General features: G+C 39.2%; 1 protein-coding gene across 2 annotated transcripts in view; it reads left to right on the top strand.

Annotated features, from left to right (window-relative positions):
* Positions 1-12939, top strand: part of atp1a3a (ATPase Na+/K+ transporting subunit alpha 3a) — a 35887-nt gene extending 22948 nt beyond the window's left edge. For both annotated transcript variants that reach the window (XM_030146835.1, XM_030146836.1), the window contains 14 exons: positions 24-222; positions 1751-1995; positions 2088-2280; positions 2916-3091; positions 3330-3466; positions 3988-4138; positions 4278-4446; positions 6709-6863; positions 7233-7356; positions 8442-8587; positions 9049-9179; positions 10529-10630; positions 10726-10817; positions 11317-12939. In XM_030146835.1, coding sequence (XP_030002695.1) covers positions 24-222; positions 1751-1995; positions 2088-2280; positions 2916-3091; positions 3330-3466; positions 3988-4138; positions 4278-4446; positions 6709-6863; positions 7233-7356; positions 8442-8587; positions 9049-9179; positions 10529-10630; positions 10726-10817; positions 11317-11345 — 2049 coding nt within the window. In that variant the 3' untranslated portion in view covers positions 11346-12939. The remainder of the gene's footprint in view (positions 1-23; positions 223-1750; positions 1996-2087; positions 2281-2915; positions 3092-3329; positions 3467-3987; positions 4139-4277; positions 4447-6708; positions 6864-7232; positions 7357-8441; positions 8588-9048; positions 9180-10528; positions 10631-10725; positions 10818-11316) is intronic.
* Positions 12940-13249: the final 310 nt, after the last annotated feature.

The raw sequence follows: 13249 nt of genomic DNA, 5'->3' as shown, positions 1-13249 counted from the left end.
TCTGCATCGTTCGTTTCTCTCAGGTGTGTCTGACGCTGACCGCTAAACGAATGGCTCGTAAAAACTGCCTGGTCAAGAATCTGGAGGCTGTAGAGACTCTGGGTTCCACCTCCACCATCTGCTCCGACAAGACGGGCACTCTGACCCAGAACAGGATGACTGTGGCCCACATGTGGTTCGACAACCAAATCCACGAGGCCGACACCACTGAGGACCAGTCTGGTGAGATACACTATTAGCATATGTTCATGTTAGATGTCTTTAACAGCAAATTTTTTAAATTAATATTCAAATGTAGTATCGGGGCATGTTCTTGTTTACAGTTGATGTTATAAAGAAAAATATAATGCTGACTTGGTTGCTAAAAAAAAAAGACACTTCAAATCAATAACAGTAACAGTAACTTAAGTATTAGCTGCTAAAATGTACAAAGTTGTACAAAGTTTTTGTAAAACTCTGAAGCTGCTTAAAATACAAGTTAGGCCTATACTGACCTGTCACATCATGCATGATTGCCATATTACTGTGGCTTTTTAGAATAATGATTATTTTTTTATAAATGTGACCATTTTTCCATTAATGTGTATAAAAACACTCAGGTGAAAGTAAGAGAAATGAAAAATTTTCATTATTTCTACCTTATTGACCATCGAATGGCAGTAAATATCTTTGTATAGTCAAGTTATGTCATATCTGTCATGTTTTCATTAACCCTTTAAGTGCCAAAGTCGCAATATTGTGACAAGCAACATAACTGAGTGAGACAAACAGCTTTTTGAAATGTTGATATCAAAATTGAATATTTAAAAAAATAATAATAACTCTGGCAGCTAAAGGGTTAAGATTCCCTCTATGTTTCAAACTCTTCTTCATAAGGTCTATATATACAAGTAAACTATTATTAGACGTAAACACTGAGGTGGCATAAACTTAAAAGACAATAATCCCATTAATCACAGTTATTTGTAAGATTATGAACTGACAGTTCAAATGAAAACTCTAGTTTTTGTTGTATTGGTTTTTTGTTTTTGTTCTAATTCTCTGTTCAATGACCTTGAGAGTTTTGAAAGACACCTTTAACTGGAATGTTTTATTATTAATGTGACAGGCCTAGGCCTACATGACTCCAAATGGATCCAATGAGCTGCTCCTTTTTCTGGTTGTGACACAGTTCTCTGCAACAAACTTAAACTCGTACATGTCCAGTTGTCTACGCAGACTGTGACGTGTACCTGTTGCTTCAGTCTCTCCTCATTCAGATGACATTGCAGTACCACTTTTAATTTGATTCAGCAGAGACAGGTTTTTCTCTGCTGGTATGTTTCTTATGAACAAAACACAGGCAGTGTTCACTGTGTCACAGCTGAGATCCTAAAGAAGCACCCTGTTGCAAAAGTTAAAAGGCATCAACAGCTGTCATCACTTCCACTTTCACATCTTGCCATGTGCACTTCAGACCAGTGAGACATGGGCTGCTGATTCATTTCACTTCATGGTCTAAGTAGGCAGTGAGAATTATTATCAGACATTTTGACAAACACTTGTCGCTTTTTCTTTTCTTTAATAAGTTTTTATCAGCCTAAACTCTGTCATTCCTAGCTGAAAGAAACCCTGTTCATCATTTCAGTATTTGTTTTCCAGTCGTCCAACTAAGAATCACCACATTCTACATTAGACAGACTGTGGATTTTCCAGATTATCTTCCATCAATGCGATAAACTCAGACCTCTGTTGATTTGTTATTTTCTAGGCTCCTCCTTTGACAAGAGTTCCACAACATGGGTATCCTTGGCCCGCATCGCCGCTCTCTGCAACCGCGCTGTGTTCAAGGCAGGCCAGGAATCTTTGCCGATCCTCAAGCGAGACGTTGCTGGTGACGCCTCTGAGTCGGCCTTGCTCAAGTGTATTGAGCTCTCCTGTGGCTCTGTCAAGGCTGTGAGGGACAAGAACAAGAAGGTGGCTGAGATCCCCTTCAACTCTACCAACAAGTACCAGGTGTGTGTATATGATCACAGAGAGACCGTTCCAGTTATTACTTACAGCCTCTTACACGTCTCTAATACCAAGGCTGCATGTTCTCCCATCAGCTCTCAATCCATGAAACCGAGGACGAGAACGATAACCGCTACCTGCTGGTGATGAAGGGAGCCCCCGAGAGGATCCTTGACCGCTGCACCACAATCATGCTGCAGGGCAAAGAGCAGCCCATGGATGATGAGATGAAGGAGGCTTTCCAGAACGCTTATCTTGAACTGGGAGGACTGGGAGAGAGAGTACTGGGTAAGGATGAGACAGGATAACACGGATGGATGGATGGATGGATGGACGAACAGACGGAAGATAGATAGATAGATAGATAGATAGATAGATAGATAGATAGATAGATAGATAGATAGATAGATAGATAGATAGATAGATAGATAGATAGATAGATAGATAGATTGATTGATTGATTGATTGATTGATTTACTATTTGTATACTCAGGTACATGGGAATTATTATGCAGAGGTCTCTCAGAGTGCAAGCATAAAAGTTAAAAGATATAATCAAATAAAAGTCAAAGATATAAGCAGTATAAAAGTATAAAAATATGAAAGCAGGATAAAAAACAATTAATAGACAATTGTACAGTGACTTGTAAGAAATTTCAAAAAATAAATACTATCCACACATTGCACCTCAGGATATTGCACATGAGAGAAAAAGTACTAAAAACACAAGTTTGACTCTGAGAGCTCTGCAACGTCGCCCACAGGGGAGCACCGTCTTAATCGCTGTCTTAATTCACTGTTTAAATGGTCATGAGCTGGAATTAGTTTAGTCGTGACATGGTTTATTGGCATAGTTTTATCATTTCTCTTTCATCCATCCATCCATCCATCTCGTCCTCTCTTTTGTTTCCTAAATTCTCCAGGTTTCTGCCACCTGTTTCTGCCAGAAGACAAGTACCCCAAAGGTTTTGCCTTTGACACAGATGACGTTAACTTCCAGACCGACAACCTTTGCTTTGTGGGTCTCATGTCCATGATCGACCCTCCCCGAGCTGCCGTGCCCGATGCTGTGGGAAAATGCCGCTCAGCTGGCATCAAGGTGGGCACCCTTCAGATGTGACATTTAAAGGACACCAAAAGCAGAACATTTGGCCCACTTCAATATGAAGGCTGTGGATGAATGCGATACGCTGAATATTTTCATAAAACTATGAATTAGAATGAATCTCCCACATTCATGTTTTGTGTTTTTTGAGGTATTCCTTCTATCAACTCCTGTTCGGTTCTGTACTTTCCATCTTACTCTTCTAACTTATCATCTCGGTTTTATTTTCTAGGTTATCATGGTGACTGGTGACCATCCAATCACAGCCAAGGCCATTGCCAAAGGTGTGGGTATCATCTCTGAGGGCAATGAGACGGTGGAAGACATTGCTGCCCGTCTCAACATCCCCGTCAGCCAAGTTAACCCAAGGTAAACACACAAAAATGTAATCAAACTAAGCAGAAATGTCCATCTCCGGAAAAAATTATTAGATCACCCTTGTTTTCTTCAATTTCTTGTTCATTTTAATGCCTGGTACAACTAAAGGTACATTTGTTTGGACAAATATAATGATAACAACAAAAATATCTCATAGTAGTTTAATTTCAGAGCTGATATCTATCCATTTTCCATGGTTTTCTTAATAATAACCAAAATCACTTAAGCTCTTACATCAATATCTATGGCATTGTACTGACAGAAACAGTGCTTTTAGACATTCCATGTTTTCTTTTGTCTGTTTTAGTCACATGATACACACAGGAGTTAGTACTTGATTGCATAACCATTGTTTTTAATTACTTTTGATGGTCTAGTAATTTTTTCTGCAACTGTATTTTCACAGAATAAGATATTTTGCACAATTTCAGAGGGGGAGTTTCAAGGCAAAAAGCATGTGAAGTGTTTGTTTATAAAGAAAACATTCTGACCAGTGCTGTTTTTGTTTGTAGGGATGCCAAAGCATGTGTGATCCATGGTACAGATCTGAAAGACCTCACTCAGGAGCAGATGGACGACATCTTGAGGAATCATACAGAGATCGTCTTTGCCAGAACCTCACCACAGCAGAAACTCATCATTGTCGAAGGTTGTCAGAGACAGGTATGTAATATACTGGAGCATGCAGATAATTGGACATTGTACCTGCACAAAGATCCTAAATATTATCCTCCTAATTGCTTCCAATGAAGACATGATTGCCTGATACTTAGTGTGTGTGTGTGTGTTTTTTTCCCATCAGGGTGCTATTGTGGCTGTGACAGGTGATGGAGTAAATGACTCCCCTGCCCTGAAGAAGGCTGACATCGGTGTTGCCATGGGAATCTCAGGCTCTGATGTGTCCAAACAAGCTGCCGACATGATCCTGCTGGACGACAATTTTGCCTCCATTGTCACTGGAGTAGAGGAAGGTGAGAGATGAACCAAGCAAGAGGCGGTGGGTAGGAGGTGGGGGAAAAAAAGGAGTCATAGAAGCAGTGGTGTGAGGCTGTGAAGGATTATCTTCTTACCTCCTCTCTTTATAACAAAAACTAATAGGTGGTAAATTAAAACATGTTAAACTGCTGCACATTTGAGTACTGTTATCTCAAAGTGTCCACATGTATTAGTCAGACAGTGGACGTGTAGTGTCAAGTAATATGTCAAAGTACGAATGTTTAACTTCGTCTTATAAAAGGACAAACTCACATGGCTGAAATTTGACTTTAAGTAACAAGACAAAGCTGTAAAATAGGATTCACATCAGTCTGAGGGTTCTTCAGTACAGTTTTTTTTTTTTTATAAACAGTGACATACAACCGGCCCTTCCCTGGATAATCGCTCACTATTACCTGAAAATGATCAAGAAGCTGCAGAAAAACACTGACAAGGAGGATTTGGGCCAAAAAAAGGAAAGAGTCATCACTTTTATGGAATTTATTCATTCATTATCTGAACCCGCTTTATCCTCATTAGGATCACAGGGGTCGCTTGGAGCCTATCCCAGCTACTTACAGGCGAAGGCGGGGTACACCCTGGACATTTCGCCTGTTCATCGCAGGGAACTGGAATTTCGGCCACAAAAAGAATATTAACCAAAAAGGTCAACATCATGTCAACATCATGATGAAACACAATTAATTTGTCTGATAATTTAAATCGACCCCACAGACATGTATTTGAAACGTCTAAATCCAAATTTGTTCTGAATGTCCATCAAATGTCTCAAATGCTTTTGCTTTGATTTTTTTATACCATGGAAACTGTATCTGATCAAAATAAATACTGTAATGTAAATCACACTTGTATCAATTGGTTGTGATATTGCTAGGGGTGCAGAAAAAAAATTTGATTCTTCGCAGTGGATTGATGCAGAAATGTCAAAAATCGATGTTCTGAATGTAATGTTATTTTTTTAAGTCCAACCGCTGCTCTGCCCCAAACAGTTTACGGTGACGCGCACTCTAAACAAAAAGATGGCAGAAAAACCAAACCATGCGACGAATACAACTTGGCTAAAAGGGAATATATGGAAACATTTTGGTTTCTATGAAGTCAAGGGGAGAGGGGAACTGCACAAAAGCCACAGTATTTGCAGGATGTGTCAAGGGCCAATTAATTATTATGGGAACTCGACGAACATGATTAAGCATGTTCATCTCCCTGTTGGTTCTTTGCAGTCCAATATGCTGCCAGATACTTGTAGAACCTTCCAGTTGACACATTTTTGTTGTTTGAATAAAAGACAATGGAAGCAAATTCATTAGCTTGTTTTCATTGTGGATCATTAAAAATGCACTTAGTTTTAAAAATACCAAGTACTTGTCATACAGTGAGAAAAATATTATTTAATTGCGGGGTGCATTCATAATCGTTTAAAAGCGAAGGATAGACTGTTGTGTGGAGAAGGGGTGGGATTAATTAAGTTATACTTCCTCCCACTCCTTTTCCAATTTGCAAATGCAGTCATGTGTATGTATAAGTTTTGTTTTTTGTTTTTTTCCATGACTTCTTACTACCTGTTTTATTTCTAAGGACTAAGAATTACTAAGAATTACTTTGTCTTGTTGCATATTTGAAATAAACTAAATTAAACAAAAAAATAACTGTAATCTTCTGAATCGGAATCAAAATCAAACCTAAATATTACCCATCCCTGATGGCAGTAATTTGATTTTCTATTTCTTACAGTTATAAGTTGCAAAACACTCATTTCCCAGTTCAGGATCACACCGATTACTTATCACCTTAATAAGAAACGTCTTGCTAAAGTTTTTCTCCAAATGAAAAAAATGAAATTATATATGAAAAAAATAATAATAGTTAGGAATATCATCAAGGTAAGGACCACAGAATGTATTTAGAGCTACTTTAATAATCTGCCCTTCATCAGTATTAATGAGAACTCCTTTATTTGTTCTAAGGTCTGACATTAGCCAACATTAGCTAGCTTAGCATACTGTTGTCAGCAAACTATGAAAAATATGTCTGAAACCAGTCTTAGTTGTGTTTCCTTTAGTTACAGTGTTTATTAAGCCTTGAATCATACACAACCTATTTTAAAGGAAACATGAATAAATTAACTCATATCCCTAAAAAAATAAAACAAAACAAAAAAATGTCTTGCGGTGTCAACATTAATGTGAGGTACTTTCTCGTAAGTCATGCGCCTTCGCTCATCTCTGTACTTACAGGCCGTCTGATCTTTGACAACCTGAAGAAATCCATCGCATACACTCTGACCAGCAACATCCCAGAAATCACTCCCTTCCTGTTCTTCATCTTGGTCAACATCCCACTGCCTCTGGGCACCATCACCATCCTCTGTATCGACCTGGGAACTGACATGGTAAGAGAAAGCGAAACAGTGTATCACAAGTCCGACATGTTTTAACTGGTGCCACTAATGTTCACACATACATGCATTTGATAACACTGGAGCAGTAAACCTGTAAACATCAGCTGTACAGTGAAAAAAAAATGAATGTCAGACAGGTAACCAGATGGCAAAATGTAGACATGAGCCATCAAATGGGTAGTGGTGAGACAGTCAACACCTGCATATACACATAAAGATCACTAGATGGCAGTGTGACACCTCTACTGTCAGGAAGCAGCTCTGTCACACAAATACACATCTTCCTCCTTCCATTTCAGTGAATTGAACCATGTAAAATCACAGTGAAGGAGCTGTTTATTCTGACACCCTCTCCATCAGGTACCAGCCATCTCTCTCGCCTATGAAGCAGCAGAAAGCGACATCATGAAGCGCCAGCCCAGGAACCCACTGAGGGACAAACTGGTCAACGAGAGACTGATCAGTATCGCCTATGGACAGATTGGTGAGGGCCCCATTCATGTCCTTTCCGAATATTGAATTAAGGATACTGGTCAGTTTTGAACCCATAAAAACCCAAACAGCCACTGGAGACCAAAATCATCTACTGATCTAAAATATTTAATAACTTCTTCTCTGGTAATCTTATCAATACATGTAAATATTTACATAAAATGCAGTTTGTCATCTTTTCATGGTCATCAGATATGACCCATTTGGATGTTCAGAGGCTCCGTAGTTACCGTGGAAACACCGTCATCTTCTACAACATCAATTTCCCAGTAAAACCCACAGAGTTTGATAAATGCGACACTTTTTTATGTTCAGTTAATGATATATTTGCTGGAAAACACACTTTTTCTTTGTTTTCTCTGTTTTTGATATAATAACCCTCAACTTTAATCTGAGCTTTAATGAACATCTACACGATCAGTACATTAAATATAGAAAAATAATTTATTTTCACTTAAAAAATGCAAAATGTAGAAGATTTTATTATAATAAATGGTGATAGAACACTTAAGAAAGGTTAAATATAAAGAAAAAATTATTTTTGTAATTGCCACAAAAGTAACACTGCGTCTTTATGGGTTAAACGCCAGTCAGTTATCACTGACATCATGACCCCAGTGTTAAACATGTGACCATGAAGACTGTATCTGCCACGATGTAGCACTGGATGAGGAATTTGTTAGTTTTTGTTGCTTGCTGTAACTATCAGCAAAGAGGTTAATTAGGCTCCCAACCGTGAGATGTTAGTGGAAATCTATACAGTCCACATCTGTTTTATATTGATAGTAGTACTGGAGTAGTTAATATCTTCATTCAGTTCTTTTCTGAGTCTTACCATAGGAGTCAACAGTTAAATAAAGTGACACCACAGACATAATAGTAACTAAAAAAATATGCAGCCTAAACAAACACATAACTGCAGTTTTTGGTTCCTAGTTTTATTTCAAAGTCTTTTTTTTTTTTCAGAGCAGACATTCAGATATTATTCAGTCAACATCCCAATCACATCCCTACTGCACACACAGAACTTAACCATGCTAGTTAAAAGTCACCAGTAGTTTCCCTCTGTGTCTCCAGGTATGATCCAGGCTCTTGGTGGATTCTTCGCCTATTTCGTCATCATGGCTGAAAACGGTTTCCTGCCGTCTCTACTGGTCGGCATCAGACTCAACTGGGACGATCGCTCCAACAACGACCTGGAGGACAGCTACGGGCAGCAATGGGTATGAGTCACCCCAAAATACCACCCGCATCCTGTTTTTATGTCATGTATCGTCACTGTCAGGCAGAAACCTCTTATGTCCAAAACAGTTATTTTTCAGGAAACTTGAAAAACGATGTATATTCAAAATAAACGAATGGAGTTTAGAGATCTAGTCACAAGTTCAACACTTTTCATTGGTTAAATATTTATAAAACCATCAGGCCAATGTGACTGACCAATAGAATCACTTTATGGCAAGAAAAGAGACCAAAATGACAATACTGTATACAGCTATACTATATCATTATCCATATTTGTTATCATAGGAGTTTGTTCATTCATATCTTCTAAAGTATTCCCTCAGTTTAATGTGTGTCTGATGAAAAAGAAGCAAAAAGCAAATGAAGCCTCATGTCAGCATTTAACCAAACATCCATAAGTTCTACATTCTTTTCTCTCTTCCCTTTTCTCTTTGCCCAGACCTATGAGCAGAGAAAGATTGTGGAGTTTACTTGCCACACAGCCTTCTTCGTCAGTATTGTGGTGGTGCAGTGGGCAGATGTCATCATCTGCAAGACCAGACGTAACTCTGTGTTCCAGCAGGGCATGAAGTAAGTGAAAGTGCATTTATCTGAGTGATGCTGCAGCAGAACAACAACTGCCCACCATGTAGGGACTGTAACAAGCTTCACTAATGTCACTCTATTTGTTATTCATTGGTTGGAGCCGTAAAAGGAGCAGAACGTAGTGAGGAATGGATAGAGCTAATGTCCACATCAACATCTGTTCAACTAATTTTAATATTTAACACTATTCCTAATGTGGCTTGTCTTCATTTTTTGTGATAGATGTAAACTTTATCTATGATATCACCTAAAAAACTAGTTATACAGAAACAGGATAACATAGGCAGATCTTTATCAGGTCTTAGATTTTTTCTAATGTATAGATAGTTATCAAAATAATGTGAGAGAAAAAAGGAAAAACATGTTCCAGGGTTCCCATGGGGTTTTAAAAAGTCTTGAATTTACAAATCTGCATTTAACCCTTAAAAAGTCTTTAAAAGGTATTAAGCTTGATATGGTAGGTCTTACGTTATGCTGCCATAAACTTATTCACTGTATTATGTTTAAATGTGTGTGGGAAATTTCCAAGCTGCAAAAACCGACCTCCGAACAATGTTTGGTTTGACCCGAACCCTAAAAGCAGAGGGTTTATGGACTCTAAATACTGTAGCTAAACACACGTCCTACAATGCCAACGATAGACTCGCCGAACTGTTTAAATGCATGTTCCCTGACTCAGATATAGCTAGCGCATTTATCTGTGGTGCTGACAAAAATGATAAAAAATGATATTTATATGGCTAAATTTGGATTAGCAGTCTACAATAAGATAGAGTTCATTTCAAAAGTGAACAACGGGCCTTTCGTTCTTATGTTTGGGTGTGAAATGGGTGTTAAATTCAGTTCTAAGTAGTCTTAAAAAGTCTTAAGTTTAACTTTAGAAACCTGTAGGAACCCCGATGTTCTCTTTAGTTTCTTTTTCAGTTATTAGATGTAACTCCAGAGTCAGGTGTGACTGATTTTAATGGTTGAAATCACTGTTCATCTTCTTATTTCGTGGTTCTGCCTCAGTCTGTTCTCTACCTCACCTGGACAACATTTATATTCCACACACACAAACTCACACTGGTTGTTGCTGCAGCGGTCTTCACAGTCTGTCTGCAGGGAATCAACTTTAAAAGTATGTTATGATTCAACAGTATCAGAGCATTGTAGTCCATGTGTTTAGGAGTAAGAGGGAGCAAAACTCGAGACTCCAAAAGACCACCACAGAACCCGAGGGCACAGATTCGTCTACTGTGGATTCCAACACAAAATGATGTTTGACTTATCTCCTTCACCATCTGCAGGTCCTTCTACTGTATCTGATGTGTGTTTGGTCTTTGTTTTCACAGGAATAAGATTTTGATCTTTGGCCTGTTTGAGGAAACAGCTCTGGCTGCTTTCTTGTCCTACTGCCCTGGTATGGACGTGGCACTACGGATGTACCCGCTCAAGTAAGCAAATGGAACTGCTTTTATATTAAACAGATCAGCTGTGCGTTGAAACCAGAACTGCTCATAACTTGCTCCGTCACTCCTTTCCCTCTCAGGCCCAGTTGGTGGTTCTGCGCATTCCCGTACAGTTTCCTCATCTTTGTTTACGATGAGATCCGAAAACTCATCCTTCGCCGAAACCCTGGAGGTGAGCGAACACACATCTGTGCACTGTGTCGTACTGTCTATCTGTATCGACTCCAAACCAACAAAAACAGCAGTAGTTTTTATTCATATTTGTACTTTAACAATGACAGCGTTATCATAGGTTTATTTTCAATCAGGCGGTGTACATGTGCAACACTGTTTTCGCTTCCTCCTCAAAGCAAAATATGGCCTTTTTTTTTTTTTTGCCAGAATATTGTAATTGAGGTTTACAATAATGAAAGCACAGTATTCACTTCAATCACAATTTACCCTCCTTTACTTTTCTGTACCATTTTAATTCAAAACAAAAATAACAGCATACAAAACATCAAACACAGCTTCTCTTTTTTTTGACAATAGACAATTGTCTGCATGTTATCAAGTTAGATGTCTTTTTTTTTTTTTTTGCACCAGTAAAAATGAACTCCTTCTATAAAGTAATAACGCTCCTCTTCCTTCTCTTCTTTCTCTTTCCCCTTTTCTCTCCTGTGTTTCCGCAGGCTGGGTGGAAAAAGAGACGTACTATTAAATTATCAAAGCATCATTTACTTCTCACCCCGTCCTTCCCTAAACTCATCCCTCTCTATCTCCCTTTCTCTTTCTCTTTCCTCCTACCCTCCATCCATCCCTCCTCTCCTCTCAACATATTCAAACTGTACAAGAAAACTATGTTTACTCCTCCTTTTCCTCCTCCTCCTCTCTCCCCCCTCTGCCACTCTCTCATCCTCATCTCATAAAGAAACGAGAAAAAAAAAAAATCCAAACGCCAAGACGACGAGAGGACCAACGACAGAGGAGGAGAGGATGGGGGAGGGGTGGGTTTGTAAATCTTCCCAGTCCTCTCTGTCCCTCTGTCCCCTTTTTTTCTTTTCTATCCAGAGTCTCTACAGCACTAGTCTGCCAGTAACACTGTTGTGCCAATGCTTATTACTACACTGTTAGATGCAGCCACTCTTCATATGTGTACTAAAAATACACCGCTGTGTGGAACCGAATAAAGATTCTAATTATAAACAAGAACGACAAAAATCCTGACTGTTCCACTGCGATCACTCTTGCCAAGCAGAACAACGACAAGGCAGCTCCGTCTAGATTCCAAACTGGCGATTCGAGCGGGTCGGTGGCAGCGTTTGTTTATTTGTTTATTTATTTGTTTGGGGTTTTTTTCCAAAGCCACCCAGATCCAGCTCTCTAATCACTGCCATTTCCTGCCATTTTGACTTTTCTTCTCTCCCCTCTCCCCTCCTTTTCTCCCTCTCTGTCTCTATTTATTCACTGCCAATCTTCTACTGCCGTCCCCTCTTCCTCCTCCTCCTCTTCCTCCTCGTCCTCCTCCTCTTCCTCTGTCCTTATCAATAAATCTCACCGTGAAACCGAAGCACTCACTCACGCCCTCAAGAGGGTGGAAAAAAAGGTCACTTCTTCTGACTCCTCCCCTCCGCCCTTCCTTCCTCCCTCCTCCTCCCATGTTTTTTTTTTTCTGCTTGTGTTGTTGTTGTTTTCTAATAGACGACTGGGTGTTTTTTAAAAAACAAAATTGTTGGTAAAGGTTATTTTTCTTTTTTTTTTTAAGTTTGGAGTGGGTCTGAGAGCTGCTTGTTTTCATTCGGACATGACAAAGCACACTGTCTCTCCTTCTTCTTCCTCTCCTCTTCCTCTCCTCTTCCTCTCTTTCTCTCTCACGTTCCCCCTTTACCTTCCCCACCTCCTCACCCTGCCTGTCTATCTGTCCCTGTTTGTCTGTCTGTTTGTGAACACCGTGCAAACCCTCCGTCCTTGTAAACTTCCACCCACTTTTCACCACCTGCCTCCTCTTAGTCTCCCGCCCCTTTCCCCGCCCACGACTCCCCATCCCACCTTTAACCCCCCCTCCCCCCTCCCTGTTAAAAAAATACAATCTTTCTGTGTCCTCGGAAAAAGAGATTTCTCTCCAATTTCATTATTTAAAGCAGTGGAAATATGGAATAAGGCACTGTACCTTAACTTGCGAAACAGCAGCAAAAAAAAAAGAAAAAAGAAAATGAAATAAAATAGAAGGATCTCTCTTTTTTCAGCTTGGTCTCCAGTTTGTTTTGTGTGGAGTTTTGTCAGAAAATGGAAATAAATGCTGTGACCAACTCTTATTTATGGTAGTAGTGTCAAGTCATGTGTTTTTTACCTCAAGAGTCACATGTTACACGTGAGTGTTTACACATTTTAAGTGAATAAAAAGTATAAGGAGCAGGAGATGTTGAATATGACTGAGCGACTTAGTTTCATTGAAACTAGAGACGTACATTGTTATTTCTTACATTGACGCCAGTTTAAGTCAGTCAGTCGTGATGTCATTATTGCCACATGCCCTCCACTCAAAAGAAAATGAAAAAAAAAAACAAAACACCAATTAAATCAAAAAGTGAGAAAACTACAGGTATAAGACACTTATTCAGACTT

This window comes from Sphaeramia orbicularis, chromosome 11, assembly GCF_902148855.1.
Source record: "Sphaeramia orbicularis chromosome 11, fSphaOr1.1, whole genome shotgun sequence".
Lineage (NCBI taxonomy): Eukaryota > Metazoa > Chordata > Actinopteri > Kurtiformes > Apogonidae > Sphaeramia > Sphaeramia orbicularis.
The sequence above is the reverse complement of the archived record's forward strand: the minus strand, read 5'-3'. Positions and strand labels throughout refer to the sequence as shown.